General features: G+C 39.4%; 1 protein-coding gene across 2 annotated transcripts in view; it reads right to left on the minus strand.

Annotated features, from left to right (window-relative positions):
• Positions 1–14,779, minus strand: part of pde9aa (phosphodiesterase 9aa) — a 48,904-nt gene extending 34,125 nt beyond the window's left edge. The window contains exons 1-3 of one of the 2 annotated variants that reach the window (XM_088082841.1): positions 14,335–14,779; positions 2,064–2,134; positions 1,392–1,469 (exon numbers count right to left, since the gene is read on the minus strand). In XM_088082841.1, the coding sequence (XP_087938967.1) occupies positions 1,392–1,469; positions 2,064–2,134; positions 14,335–14,397 (212 nt within the window). In that variant the 5' untranslated portion in view covers positions 14,398–14,779. The remainder of the gene's footprint in view (positions 1–1,391; positions 1,470–2,063; positions 2,135–14,334) is intronic. The other variant, XM_088082840.1, reaches the window with a different exon arrangement.
• Between the last annotated feature and the right edge of the window lie 1,320 nt (positions 14,780–16,099).

Genomic DNA, 16,099 nt, shown 5'->3' on the forward strand with positions numbered 1-16,099 from the left:
AATAATGCTACACCTCTGAAAGATCCGAGACACGTTCCCATGTCTAGCTTGCCAGCTGCTGATTAAAATGACAGAAGTTAGCCCCGAAGTTAGCGAGCCAAGGTAGCTTCCCACTGGAAACTGACCAGACTTCCTTAAGGTGGACTGTTAAGGTGTGCCCACTTTTCTTATTGTAGTGACACTCCCAGCTGCTTCTAAACAGATAATGGAGAAATGTCTGTCTAGTGAGTCTCTCCTGAGTTGGTCAAACAATCATTGATACCAATTCAATTTTTTTTTTGTGTGTGTTTGATACAGTTACTGTTATGTATTGTTAAATTATATTAGTTGGGTTAGGTTTTATTATTATGTGATTGTGAACAAACTACAGTAATGTGCAAGATGTGTTACAGTCATGGGTGCACCACAAAGCTTTCATTGTTTTTCAGTTCACCTGTATTTAAAGTTAAAGCATATCCAGTGTTAAAAATAAACACCAGAGTTAATGTTCAATGACTGCATGATGTTCTGGAGGGCAGTAAGTAATCATGTTAAATAATCGTGATTTTAATATCAATCAAAATAATCGTGATTATTATTTTTGCCATAATTGAGCAGCCCTTGGGGACACTAGAACAAGTAAATACACTCATCCCTACAATGTAAAACACAAGCAGGAAATAAGAATGAGCAGGTCTATGCGGGAAAAACTGGTTACAATAACATGAGCCAAACCTTTCTGATAATTAGAGATAAAGTTTGATTATCTCTAATTTCAAGAAAAACATCTGTACAAGCAGCAGTTAAACAGTGGAATAAACTGCACTGTAAGACTGATAGTAAGTCATCAGAAGGAAGCACAATACACAGAAGCTGACCTTGAGCACAGGAGGACTACTGGGAGAGAAGGCCCAATCAAGTGTTGGTAATATTGGAGGTTTAATGAAAAGCTAAGTGCAGAAGCAACAGTTTAATCAGAATAAACTTATCCTGTGGCCAAACACTGCATCCACCATGACTCACAATGTCCAGGAAACTAGCAAATGTTATTTCATCAAAAATAGTCATCAATGGTACACAATGTTCTTAGATGACAAAAAGGCAGAAAATAAAACAGGAGCAGTTTTTATTGTGATGAAGCGTTTTGACTGGGAGCAGTTATTCTGATCACTGCTGAATTACATTCACAGCTGTGCGGCTTCTAATGAAAAGCTACACGTTTGACGTTTCATGGCTGCGCACTGAAGCAATATGTTAACAGACTGGGAGGAAGGAGCAGGGGACACTGGGATTTACAGTCAATCAGCCAATGTGTCTTTCAATCAAACAGCCAGCTGGCTTACTGAGCAAATGTTCTGTCAAACAATCAATTAATCAATAAAGACATCAGAAGCATGCAGGTTTTCCAATACCTCTCTGTGTTGTGTGGCATGGTGGGGTCGATGGACACAATGGCTCCGGAGGAATCCAGCAGAGACAGATTAGTGTTCCTGCAATGAGGACAAAAACGTGTTAAAATTTTACTGTAAGTCACTTGTCTGTTTGGTGTGTCTGGGCCTTGACCCTCAACCTCAGGAGGCCTAACAGTCACTACATAAAACATTAACTGGATTTATTAATGTAAAAATGAAATAACATTTCTAAAGCTATAATATCATATCATATCATATCATATCATATGGTGTTTCCCGATGTTTCTATTTCAGTTTACAAATATACCCCTTCACCCCTGCTTCAAACTGAGAGATGATACAGACTACACAGCATGATAAATCATTACTAAACAGGGGTCATGGCTGCCTGCACTGTACAACAGCAGAGCAGTATCCGGTGTTAGGATTCAGGCACTGCTACTGTGTGAAAACAGGATGAAAGCAGCACTGTAAACAGGTCCCACTGTGATACTGACTGTGATACTGTGTTCAGCACCTCTATGGTGTCATATGGTGTTCAATGTCAAATCAAACAAGAAGAGTCCTTCTATGGGAGCTAGTTATCACTGTGCTGTTTGCAAACTGCTAAAGCTGACAGAATTAACACAGCTGGTGTGTGTGTGTGTGTGTGTGTGTGTGTGTGTGTGTTACCTTGGCACACCCAGGGCTGTGCAGAAGAGCTCCTTAATGTCACACGGGCTGCAGAACCTACTGAACACCACCTGAGGGACACACACGCACGTACACAAACACACACACACCAGCTGTGTTAATTCTGTCAGTTGTCAGGGAATGATTTATAATTAACGAACCAAAAGCTGACATGCATCAGACAAAATTAACATATTGAATCCATATATGAACCTGTTCACAACATGATAGAAAACTTTGAAAAACAGGGAAAAATATCACATGCGTAATTATTCATGTATATGAGATGTTAAGAAAATAATATTTTGCTCCAGTCAATTCAGGTTCATTACTGTTATTAACCTGGTTCATATTAGGACATTAACAAGAGACAACAGCTTGGAATCCTCATGTGTTCTTTTCCACGTCACTTGATGTTAATCTGTTTGAGTTGTCACACTCTGAAACCTAACCCTGTCAGACTGAGTTATCAAGACAGTTCCCTCCCTTGTTCACACATTCACTTGCTAGTTTATTCTGAGCAGCAAATTTTGATTCTCATCTAGTGTTGAACTACAGAGTGTTAGCCTAAAGCGTGACTCTTCAACAGCAGGTCCACAACCCCCTAAAGGGTCCTCAGAGTTACTGTATGGGATCCGCCAAATTGTTATTTGGCAATTTAAGTTTTCATTTAATTAACAAATTAAAAAATTAAATACGATACATCTGAAAATACACATAAACATGAATCCAACCTAATCTTAGCAACATTGACTTGTACCAAAAAAAGGAAAGAAAATAATTAATTTTCAGTACAAACTGTTAACCAAAAATCCTTGTGCAATCATGTAAGCTATCTGACCTTTATTCGCTGTGTGGCACCTGTCCATAATATCAGGGCAAACTGCTGGCATATTAGCCAATAAGCTGTATTATTTCTTCAAGTGTACAGACATTCTTGTGAGCCACAGTGGATTGTTTAGTGACTTTTCTAACATACAGTTCACCTCAGAAACAAACACAATACATATAAAATATATAATTATTATTGCCAATAATTATTATTTTAAATAGCTTAGTATTTTATGTACCATAAAAGGGTATATTTATGGCACTTAGGGTCACCTTACATATTATTTTAGACCCACTTTTATATGCAACTCAGTGTTATACAGTATATTTGTAGAGGTTCCCTGGTCTCCTTGGTCTAAAAAATGGGTGAGGACCCATGCCATAAAGAACTATAAATGCCGTGGACACTATGTTTTTGTTGTCATTGTGATTTCGGAGGCATAATATAATGCATATATTATACTTGGATGCAGTAACAGACATTAAAAATAGTGCACTAAGAGTATTATAATACGTAATAATATAATGCATATTTTATTATATATTATAGCCTCCTTGGATACAGTGACAGACATTAAAAATAGTGCACTAACAGTTTTGTTTTCTGGTGTGAGAGCATGGCCTAGTCTTGTTTATCATATGTGTGAAATATGTAAAGTTGGACTTTTGTCATCACTTCTTTTCATCTTTTCACTGCAGATCACACAGCACAAAACTTTTGTTCAATACAACAAAATTTACTTTTGAGTAAAGGAAAACAAACGAAGGGAAGAAACAAAAGTGAAAGTGCCAGATGAAGAGAGGGAGGAAAGCCAGCATCAAGGCGAAGCTGACCCGCCTTGGACAGAGAGCTGTTCCTCTACCAAGCATTTTTCTGGCTAATGTCCAGTCGCGAGAGAATTAAGTGGATGAGATAAAAATTGAGGTTCACTCAGCACATCAGAGACTACTCTTCACACATTAGGGCTGGGCGATTAATCGTATTTTAATTTTGATTACGATTTTGGCTTCCCTCGATTTTCAAGAGATAAAAGATTATGTGCAGCATGGTGAGTCTTACAATGCTGCTCCCATTTTGTCTTTTATTTTGTAAATCAAGCGCACCCATACTTCGTGCTCCAAAATCCAAACAGAGGTTTCAGCATGGGTTGAAAACAGAGAGCCACAGCGCACTGCCTCTCTACCTGTTGAAACTTTGTCGTCTCATTTTGGATCCAGCATGTACAGTGAGAAAGAGAGCATGAGCGACAAGGAGCAAAAGCGGGGAGAGCAGACGTGTGTGCCGGTGATGATGACAGTAAGGCTGCAGTGAGAGGAGCAGAGAATATGACACGGCTGTGTGATGTGTTAACAGTTGAGGCTGTTTGTCAATGAATAAATGCTACACCTCTGAAAGACCTGAGACACGTTCCCATGTCTTGCTCACCAGCTGCTGATTAAAGTGATAGAAGTTAGCCCCGAAGTTAGCAAGCTAAGTTAGCGTCCCACTGAAAACAGACCAGGCTCCCTTAAGGTGGACTGTTAAGGTGAACCAGCTTTTCTCATTGTAGTGACACCATGGATGTATTATAGGGGACACTAGAATGCTCACAGAGACATGGTTAACCCCTAACATCCAGCATCAAGCTGTTGCACTGGATGGGCAGATCTTTTTGGGAGCCATGAGGACACAAGACTTACGCAAATTCACTGAATGCACTCCAGGAATTGAATGATGCCATCAGAAAAATTGTTTAGAAAATGAGAAATAAATCTACCTTCTATTCTCAATCAGCTACTTTCTCCTCCTTCTGTAGATGTTAACAGCATGGCAAGGTGTCTCTTCTGGTTTCTTCCATTTTGGTTTCTTCCTTTTTTTTCTCGTTACAGGGGTTCTTTTTCGGGAGTTTTTCCATGGGTGATGTGAGGGTCTAAGGGCAGAGGGATGTCGTACACTGTAAAGCCCTCTGAGGCAAACCATGTTTTGTGATAATGGGCTCTATAAATAAAACTGACTTGACTTGAATTGACCTGACTGTCCTCCTGCAGCAGGATATCATAGTTCTCCCTCCTCCTCTAACAATTGAAAGTGGAGCAACCAACCACTGGGGAGAAACTCTGAACGTGCAGGCTTCCCACGCTCCAGGCTCTTGTTCTGATTAAAGAATGTGCACATTGCAGCACAGCGGCAGTAAATATTTGGTGTGTTTCGTCCCTCCCTCAGCTTCATATACAAGGTCAAGCAATGTCATTGAACATGACAAGTGATATGTGTCACTTTGCGATATACAATGAGCGATGACCTATATAGATAAAGAAGGTATTTGCATGTGATGTGTGGCATCATAGAGCACAAACAGCCGAGGCACAGCCAGAGATGACAGGGGAGGCCGGGCAGTGGTGGCGGAGGCAGGAGGTGGGGGCTACTTTAATGAGCGTTGTCAGGAGGGTGAAAGAAGAGATGATTGTGGAGGAGGAGAGAGGTCAAAGAGCACTTGAGTGGTCTGGCAGTGGCAGACCGTCACAGGTGGAGGAGACGGGGACTGGTGGGGGTCAGCAGACAGAGAGCATTACTTCACAAGCAAAACACATACAGCTGCTTTTTATTTCTGCTCTGGAACACACTGCAAGGGCTGACTTTTCCTACTCTTCGAATTACTGAATTTAATATTGCACAAATATCCTCCAACACAATTTGAAAATGTATGGTTATGAAAGCCACAATAATTGTGAAACTCTGTCTCCTGTAACTTTGACTAAGACTGACGAATAAAAAACAAATACTGCCCCTATCAGATATCAGCATGTGTCCTCTGTTGACCATAAACCCTTGTCTTTGGCTACTTTTCTGGTTACAGTTCTCATCCTGAGTTAGTGCATTTTGTTTTTATTTCACTTGACTGCAAATAATTGATCTATTTAGGTTTTAACTGTACTCACATTGCTCATTAAATCTGCCCAATCCTGCTGTATATACTCAGGTACTTCCTTGTACTGAGTCAATACACGCATTTGAATTGTCATTATTTTCTGTCCACTTCAGCAGAAGAGGCCATGGAGTCGAAAAAATAGAAAAATATAGCAAAATATAGCAAAAATGTTGCAAGGATTTGAGGAGCTACATGCTGCTGCATCTACATGTTACGTTCATAAACAAGCTAACTGAGCCACTAGTGTCATACATATCAGCTGCAGAAATTAATGTACTACCTAAATGAGCATTGCAAAAAATAAGCTAGGCTAATGTAACTTGCTGTTGGTTTAATTTCCAGTAAATATCACAATATAAAATATGTGCTTTCTGATATAAAAAGTAATGTAACAAGCCTGGGAAGGTTTTAGGTGTTAACATCTCCAGTCTGATCTCGAGCGCAAAGCTGATAGCTACATGGTTTGTTTGCATGAAGTAAAAGAGGAGCGAACAGAGAGCATAGTGGACAGAGTTGAGGTGTTACGTGATGCTACTTGATAGTTAGACACTTTCTGTTGGGCAAAGGTGTCATTATGTTCCACTCAGGACTGGACTGGTAAGTCATCGTGGATGCCTGGTAAAGTTTAATAAACTGGTCCAGTCCAATTTTCGGCTCAAACCGGTATATTTTCTTATTTTGTGTTTAGGACATCTCAGCATAAAAAAGGTTGAGAACCACTGGTTAAAAACAACAACACTGAGTGACACAAAAGCTGCTGAAAAAGCAGGAACAGGTTGGTTCATGGTCCATCATCAGATTGCACCTTACCACTGCATTTGCACTACCTCAGTACTCTTGCACTACCTCAGCATTCTATTTATTCTATTTTTATATATTTATGTCTATTTCTATTTTCTATTATTCTTCTTATTTTTCTATGTATGTCTCTGTATGTCTTACGTGCCAAGCTGCTGTGACAACTAAATTTCCCTCCGGGGATCAATAAAGTCGTCTAAGTCTAAGTCTAAGTCTAAGTCTAAGTCTAAGTTGAAAAGTTAGGTGGCTAAAACTGCCCAGGTTCAGTGGCTTAAGTGTTCCTGGGAAACGCCACCATGTGTCAGTGAAAAACAACCATGTTCAGAGGCTCACATCTCTGGAAAAGGCTGCTATGTGCTGCTAAGAACACCGCAAAGTGAAAAACAACCAGTATTGTTTTTTGTTAGTCTTGAGCAGTGGTCTACAGGTTCGCAGACATCTCGCGGTAGTGTCGCGCCATCCATCATCCCGATGGCAATTAAGCTCATATGCTACATCACTTTAACAACTTTCAGGGCATCTAAATGATGTTATAGAAAGTCTAATTATTGTGTTAGTCCATGTCAACATGTTAGTCCGACTAAAATCACACTAAATCAAATTTCTCAAAATTGGACTAACACACCCAGATGATGTGACTGGAAGTCTAGCTATTCTGTCATGTCAACACCTCAGCTGGACTTTAACTGGACTTGGCGTTCTGCACGTGCTCCTAGTCGCTGCACCTGGTTAGAAATAGGGACTGTTCATAACCTGTGAGGGGGGAAGGGATGCTGCAAAACATGTCAGGCATTTAAAAAAAAATGAAAGCATTGAGGAGGGACTTTTTAATTTTTTATTTAATTTTGGCTTAGGTGAGGGACATACATCTTGAAAAGGTAGTATATTACATTTATTTTAAATAAAAAAGTCACACCCCAGTCACCACTCTTCCCTGATAAATAAAGTTCACTCCCACAACACCGGCACAGAAGCTAAGTGATGTCCTGCTATGGACAGGCCCACAGCAAAACATACTTCAGCCACTTAAAAAAATCAATATCAGTGTAGGTGTTCATTATATTTGAATACTGTCTCCTCTTTACCTTCCACAGCAGGTGATGGAGGCAGCGGCAGAGCAGCAGCTCCGCCATTCAGTGGAGTAAATTTTTCTCAGTGGAATCTGATGTTTTTGATATAATGGCTTCAAATCCCCGTTGGTAAGGGTTGTCTGACAGTAATGTAAAGTGCTGAAAATATTCTAAATGTAGTGAACACTAAAACTTTTTTGTAGGTAGCTTAAAACTAATCAATGAAGGCAGAGTTAACTCAGCGCTGTTTTGTAATATGTGTGTGATGCAGCAGTTTTACCCTGAAGTTATTGTAAATAAACAGTTATGACTGTGACTGAATCTATATTATAGACTGTATAAATAATATAGGTTTATGGCAACTAGCTGAAGAGGGCAAATCTCCACCTGCTGTGGTGGAATAGGACATACTTTCGTCAAAAAATGGTTCTCCTCTGCTGCTTGTATATTGGGACAAGAAAAGGTGTCACATTAAATGACCTAATTGAACTATAGCTGTAGCGCTACTAAACGGTGCATGGAAATTTACTTGTTCATATGCTACGTATGAAATTGTATAAATTTAATGTATCTTTTATTTGAAAAAACAAACCATGTGAACATCGTCTTCTGGTGACTGGGCTGAAATAACATCATGACAAGCAAAAAGTCAGCTGAATGTAAATGAGTGTGCAGCAGTAACGTGTCCAGTGGGATATGATAACAGCAACTCTAGCACTCTAGCTGATGAAAGAGCTGAACGTGTTTCCTTTGGTCATACAGCAGCACTTTGAGTTTCCGATTTTGCTCTAAATTAACATATTTGATGAGTTCAATAATTCTCAGGATGTGTAAAAGCAAAGCAGTAATGTTAATTTTCTCTCCACAGTATTTACTGCTGCTACACAAATTCAGCTTGTTGTTTTAAGATACCGAAACCAATTTCAATAACAAACCCCACTTTATCACAATTGGTCCCCTGCTGCTAAATGCACCCTGGATGATGATCTCAAATAGCAACTAGCCGCCTCTACTGTCATGCAAATGAAAAAGATGCCATATTTTAACCTGATCACGCAAAGAGAACATACAAACCAGAATCTGATTAAACGTATAAGGACGTGAGACAACAAAAGGAAAACAAACACTGAAAACAATGACTTCAGGGACAAAGACAGAGCCCATGATGTAGTAATAACATGCTTTGTAATGCAAGTTGCTGTTCATCCAGGGAGTGTATGAAAAGAAGTGCTGAATATGCAACAGATATGTTATTTACAACAAAGAAAATGCATTTCAATTAAAGCTGGAAAACACAAGACCATCCACTGACTGTACTGATTTCCTTACCAATACTTCATCCTTTCATAGTCAAATCAATGCATATAACCTACAATCTGTCTCCCTGACCTGAGACTAATCCCACATTAAAGCCAAATCTAAATCTAAATGGTTGTGTCTGTTGCACTGCTTGTACTTTTCCAGCCAAGCAACAGAACAACCAGCTGAGTATAATACAGATTTTTTTATACAGCTGAATACAGAAAATTTGGCTGCTGGTGAGGTATCACATGCAACCACACAGCTGCAGGACACACACACCATTCAAAAGAAAAAAAAGATGGCCTGAGACATTGTCTCTATTTATCTATGGCTGATAACACTGAACACCGCTGTCCATAACAAGTTACATCCAAAATTTTATCTCTATTTAATCTTTCTTCTATTTAATTTCTTTCTTCTCTGAGTTCTCAAGACAAAATGAGTTTAGGGACCGATTACAAGGAAATGCGTCGCTAGAAAAGCTTTGCAGGCAAACCATTGCTTCCCTACGGGAGAGCGCACCTGTCAGGCACTCCTTTCTTGCTGCTGCAGTACATGTTTCTGGCAGTTTTTGGGGGCGCATGAAAGTTTAAATATTTTTAACTTTTCCACTCATGACGCAGAGTCACACCACTTGTCAATGTCACTTCTGGCCACAAGCTCTCCCAGCCATTTTTTATATGTGCTTCCAAGGTGTTTTTGAAGCGGTCATACCTGGTGTAATGTGTCTCAGTGTGATTTGCCCCAGATTCTTGTTTTTATGGCTGATGAGTAAAGCAAATCTACTTGCATATTTTATCAGCATTTATCTGGTGGCTGATACCAACTTCCGACCCTTCTCCTGATGCAAAAATCTTTGAAACTAGTGCGACATAGCAAAGAAAACAGAGAGAAAGGACTGTGGCACAGAAAGCATACAACTACCAGAATGCACTGCGCCACACCAGACCAATAAACGCCTCTGTTGGTACGTGACATAATTCAAATTGATCTGTCTGACAATGTGGTAACTGTTGCTGGTAACAAATGATTTCATATACCAGTAAGCTAAAACATTTCTCTGAAAACATTTGTTCAACCTTGGTTTATATTTGATCAGAGCTGCTTAGTTTTACTGTCTGATCTCTGTTTTTTCAGCCTTTGTTTTCACTGTGCAGAAAGCAGTATGGCGCCCACTTCCTGTTCACAAACTCTTGCTACTACAAATAAACAGCACACTAAAATATGTTTCTGAAATATTTTTGGTGAGAAAAAAACAGTACAGTAACAGAAGCTTAATTTACATTTGATCGGCACTGCCTAGCTTAAGTGTTTGGTCAGAGTTTGTTCTGAGTTTGATAGATAGATCTAGATAGATAGATAGATAGATAGATAGAGAGAGAGAGAGAGAGAGAGAGAGAGGGTTCAATCCACATCTACATTCTTTGTGTATTCTTTCTTTCTTTGTGTGCTGGTGGTATGTGTGGCGCAGGCAATATAAAAATGTGCAAGTACAGCCTGGCTGCTGCCTAATTCCGGCACACCCAGCTAGCAATATTTGGTTCTAAAAACATTCTGAGAATGGTACAATGCAACCATGAAATGTTTTAGTAATGTTTCCAGTGGCAAGTTATGTTTTAGTACAGAGAATGTTCTTAGGGTAACTTTGTCTACAAACGTCAAAAAGAGTTTTTTTTTTTTGTTAATGTTACATTACATTTTCATTAAAAAAATGCCCTATAATCTCAGTACTCAATAACATGTTCTGAATTAAGCTTTTAGAATGTTTTTCCTTTGTTCTCATGTAACATTGTGGGGATGCATTCTATGCTTTGTCACCTCTCAAAATCACCAAAACATCCTCAGAATGTTGCCATTAAAATGTTGCATCTTAGTCAGCATTCAACCACACATGAACATTATTTGAAATGATAAACATCCTTAAAATGTAGTTTAAAATGCTTTTTTTAAACATTATTGTTGTTTTATCATTATTTTTTGGGCTGTTTTTTTAACTTGTGTGTGTGTGTGTGTGTGTGTGTGTGTGTGTGTGTGTGTGTGTCCCTTTTCTTTTAATCATTCTGTGCCCCTCTCTAAATTTAGACATTTTTGCAGGTCCATAAACGCAGCACAAGTGAAACTCATCATGCATTATTTTTTATCCCTCAACAGCAGTTTGAGTCACAGTGTGGATAAGTGATCAGTTAATCCGTTCAGAGCTCATCAGACTGATGGATGACAGGAGAAGCAGAGTGCAGAGAGAGTGAATGCAAACTTTCAGACACAGCACAATGACCAATTTAGTTTCACCCTCACTGCGCCTGGTGTTCCACTGCTCCATCTGTGACAACAGTATGCACTGCTCTCCAAGACTGTGGTGCAGTGAATACCTGCACTGTCCTTATATTCCAAAAGCACTCCTAACGGTCCAACGGTCCAATTCCAAAAATAGAAAATCTACTCATAGTGACAGATGTTTTTATTGTGGCTGGCTGCCACGAATAAATGGACGTGTGGAAAACCCTGAGACAAAGCGTGTCATCTGGTGGGGTTTCAGTGGGAGGGGAGCAGAGAAAACTGGTTAGATGGAGGGAAGTTTACCATGGCTCATCTACATGTACTACCCAGATTGTTGGGATACAGAACTGGTTAAAAATCAGCAAAGTATCCCTGAGGCTGTATTAACCCTTTAAACAAGAGCAAAGCCACTCACCCTGTTGCATTTTGAAAATGTGTAAATGAGGAAGCAACATGGTTTTAGTAAAGCACACACACACACACACACACACACACACACACACACACACTCTGTGAACTCATAAAAAAGACACATCGCAATAAATGCAAAGTGCCGGTGAGGCATAAACCTCATTATATGGCCTTTTATGAGCTGCCATTCCTCCTCCATTGGTTTGTCAATGTAAACAGAGCTGTGGCTGCATTCTCTGACTCAACACTCCAGGCTGGAGGTGGACTTCAGCAGTGCAGATTTTCTCTATTAACAATAATGGGATAATTCAACTGAAATTTACACCGCATTTAACTGTTACAATTACAATTACTACTCAGCAGTCCATGAAGTACATTTAAGATAAACATATGTCTGTGCGTGTGCGCGTGTACTTTACAATATTGGATTTTTGTGCCGACTCGAGCATTTTGCTTTTTCTCACTTAAACAGAGGAAGTAATGATGTTTCCTACATGAGGGCAATGATTCATGTTTTTAATTTGCCTGTGGAAGGCACGGTTCAGGTCACAATAAATCTGGATGTTCTGGTGGGATTTTGGTTCTTGTGGTTGAGGCTGACAGTGATTTAGGTTTTCCAACTAAAATGAGCAACTCTGTGACCCTGTGCAAACAGCTTAGGAAAATGGATGGATGGCTAAATGAAAGGATGAATGACAGCAGCTGACTGGCCTCCAATGTTGAGAACTTGGAAAAGGGAGAGAATTGAAGTTTCACTTTAAATTCTCTTCCTTTTTGGTCTCTATCTAACATGCAACATGTGTCAGTGTTTCCCAGACTTGCAGTATCCGCAGGACTACACTACAGTGACAGAGAGGTCATCAGTAGCTTACACAGATTCAATTTGCATACATTTGGTTAAATTGAAGCTGACATGCAGAAACATTTCTGTTTTCCCTTTAATATTTGCAGGATTTTTTAATAAGCGTCACCATCTCACACCAAAGAATCGCTGTCAGGTGGATAAGCTGGCAACCTGAAAGCTGCGCTCTGTGATTCTCATGCAGTTTGTTGGCTGAAAAAATTGCATGGCTGAGTGTTTTTAGAGGTTAGAGTTACTCTTTAACCTCACAACTCTGCAGTCTTGAAACAAACCTGTCTGAATGTTCTGCCTGACTGTGAATAATAACCACTTCACCCACAGCAATCTGTTTCTCCTTGCATCTAACACACACACGCACGCGCACACACACACAAACACACAGAGAAGACAACGGTGAATTTGCAGTGAATAGTGATGATTCATACACATCATCATAACTATGATGTCTCTACTTATGCACACTATTTTTAGCCAGTAAAGTGCTCCATATCATTACATTCACTGCAATAAACAGACATGACATTTAGACTAAAGGCCATACCAGTGTTTGTGTATACTTTTCTGTAAATTATTCACAGCACACAACAATCATGATGCTGTGATGATCACCTCATTGAGCATCACATGTCAGTATTCCAGGGGATTTGCATTAATGCTACAGTAATGCTTTTGTGAGAGTTTTATGAACCAAGGACACACTTCTCTTTTAGTTAGTTGAGCCCAGGCTGCCAAGAAATGATCAAACTACTGATAACAAAATAAACCCTCACCACATCTGATTTCTATAAAATCCATATATGGACTTGCAGGGCGTCCGCTACGTGCACACTGAATTTATAGCAGTTTACCGTTTTTAATGACATTTGTTTAATTCCCTAAATCACTGTAACATTTACATTTTAAATGTAATATTAATGTAGGGACTGTTTTATACATATGATAGGCCTACTTGCTCTTTTTTCTTATTCTTCTTTTTTAACCTCCTCTGGAGTCTGAAGACTTACTATGGAACACTGCAATGGACAATATTAAAGCAAGTAGCCTGTCAGTCTGTTAACAGCTAGGAATGCACAATAATATCTGCACACCTTTGATAGATGCTGACTTTAAAATGAAATCTCGGAATGGGCCTGCATGCTGATTTTTGTCCATATCACACACCGACTTTTCTTTTTTTCTTACAACGTGAACATGAACAAAACATCAACCCCAAGATAAAGCATTTTTCTTATTTTGCACAATGAATAAATATTACATAAACTATAAATCATTGTATTTCATATCTCTATCTGCTGGTGGGCCATCACCATAAGTTTATGCATTATATTGATGTTAATTCTACTACAGAGGACACTTGGTGATGACTTAAATTGGGCAGGAAAAAAGTGGATAAATTGATATGGCCTACTGGCCAAATGGCATGTCTGGCAAAAAAAATCGAATATGGTGCACACCTATTAATAACCTAATCATTGACAGAAACAATGAATAACTACAGAAAATACATAATTGAACCAGTACACTGAAATAATATTAATAATAATAATAATAATTATTATTATTATTCCTATTATAGGCCTATTATTATTAAACAATTATTGACCGCTTTGTGTAGCAGTTTTTTTTACGGCTTTAAGAAAACTTTTATTTCAAAATACCCACGTTCTTAAGATACGCTTTTAATACCTCAGAATGACACTTTTCATGTTTGTGTTTTTGTCAGAAGTTCTCTCAGTCAACTACAAATTTCTATTTTGTTCTTTCTTTCCTTTTCTCTGTGTTTGGCATGTAGCCTAGCATATCTATCGTACCTTCTGAATCCTGCCGTCGACGTCCAGGTAAATGACCCGGTAGGAGGACGAAGCGGAGCCCATGGTCCCCTCTCCTCTGCCCGCTGTCGGTGACTCGATGTGCGGTTCCTGCTCCGGGCTCCGTGTCGCCGCTCCGGTCCTGCTCCCACGGCCGTTATACACAACCAGGCTGGGAAAGTGGAGTCAGCGGTCCGAAAACATCCTACCTGCCTGTCGTCTGTCAGTCCGTCTGTCAAACACACCGACACTGACTCCGTTCCTCTGGAACTCTTTCTCGCGCTCTGTAACCTCGGTATGTCCCGCATCTCATAAAGTCTGGCCACGCGCGTCTCCGCCTCCCTCATTCACTACAGACCTCCTGGGTCTGCGCGCGCTCACCTATAGGCACGCTCTCTCTCAATTCTATAATGAAAGGGCCACACGCGCGCACACACGTGTTACAGAGTTGTACAGGTAAATTAAACGAATACTACCTTTGATTTTGCGCGCATTACCTGGGGGAGAGCAGCTGTAACATCTCCATTTCCACCAACCAGACACAAGCTTGACTGTTGTGACTCAGCGCCCACGTGCTGCACATCTTGTGTGTCAGTGTATCTTTTTTTTTTTTTTTTTTTAAAAGTGGTTTAATATATGTTAGTCATATTCTAAATTCATGAAAGTCAACAGTCATATGAAAAATCCCTCTGTCTGGTTGCCTGAAACAGAAGATTAACACCAGCACAATTTTGTGCAATTTAAAAATAAAACCATATTAAGAAAATTATTAATAATCCCATAAGTTACAGTTTAACCTTTGGTAAAGGGGTGCCCACATTTTTTCATTTTTCATTTGCCCACATTCTCTTTTCCTTGTTATTTTGATAAAAATATATCTGGATTTGGAGATAATTTGTTGTTTCTGTTTATGTATGTGTTCCACCCTTAGAGGAAAGTCTCCAACACACACACACACACACACACACACACACACACACACACACACACACACACACACACACACACACACACAGTGGAGGTGAGTGAAATACTTGAAAGCCATACCTGATTAAGAGTATCTAAACAGAAAATAACTTTGGTAGAAGCAAACCTAAACTGTGAGGATATTGCTTACATAAAAGTATCAGATAATTACTGTATTTAAGTATCAAAAGTAATTTTATGATATTAAATGTTACTGAGTATTGAAAATAAAGGTACAAATAAATTCTGGTAATAAAAAAAAAACAAGCAGTCAGAATTTTAAGGATTATTTACTAAGGAGCAACCTGAAGGCTAAAAGTCATGATAAATTACATCTTGCAATAAAGTTGTTAAAAATATTAAAACTGTTTCTGAAGCTTTGACCTCTTGGTATATTTTAGCCCATTTTTATTCTGAATTCATCAAATACTGCCGCTTTGACAGTGTTCAGGGCGTACAATCATTGACACCAAAAGCCACATTTTAGGTCTATGAGAAGCCACTGAATGTCATTAGCTGAAAACGCAGCTGGACAGAACCACTGGCAATGTTATAATACAGCGCTGGACTGCACCCGCCATGGCAGCCTGATAGGAGGATGGGCGACGTAACTTCAGAATGCGTGCATGTGTGTTTGTTGATGTCCCGGCACTGTTGCCATTTGCTTTTGTTACCTTAATATAACCACGTGCAGCATCATTTCACCATGTGTTGACATCACAGTAGCGACATCCCAGAACAAGGGCAGCAGACACAGAAGGATAACTGGAGCATAATATGTAGACACAGAAGTCCACTGATA

This window comes from Plectropomus leopardus, chromosome 10 (genome assembly GCF_026936395.1).
Source record: "Plectropomus leopardus strain MGB_pleo_1.0 chromosome 10, ASM2693639v1, whole genome shotgun sequence".
In the NCBI taxonomy this organism is placed as follows: Eukaryota; Metazoa; Chordata; class Actinopteri; order Perciformes; family Serranidae; genus Plectropomus; species Plectropomus leopardus.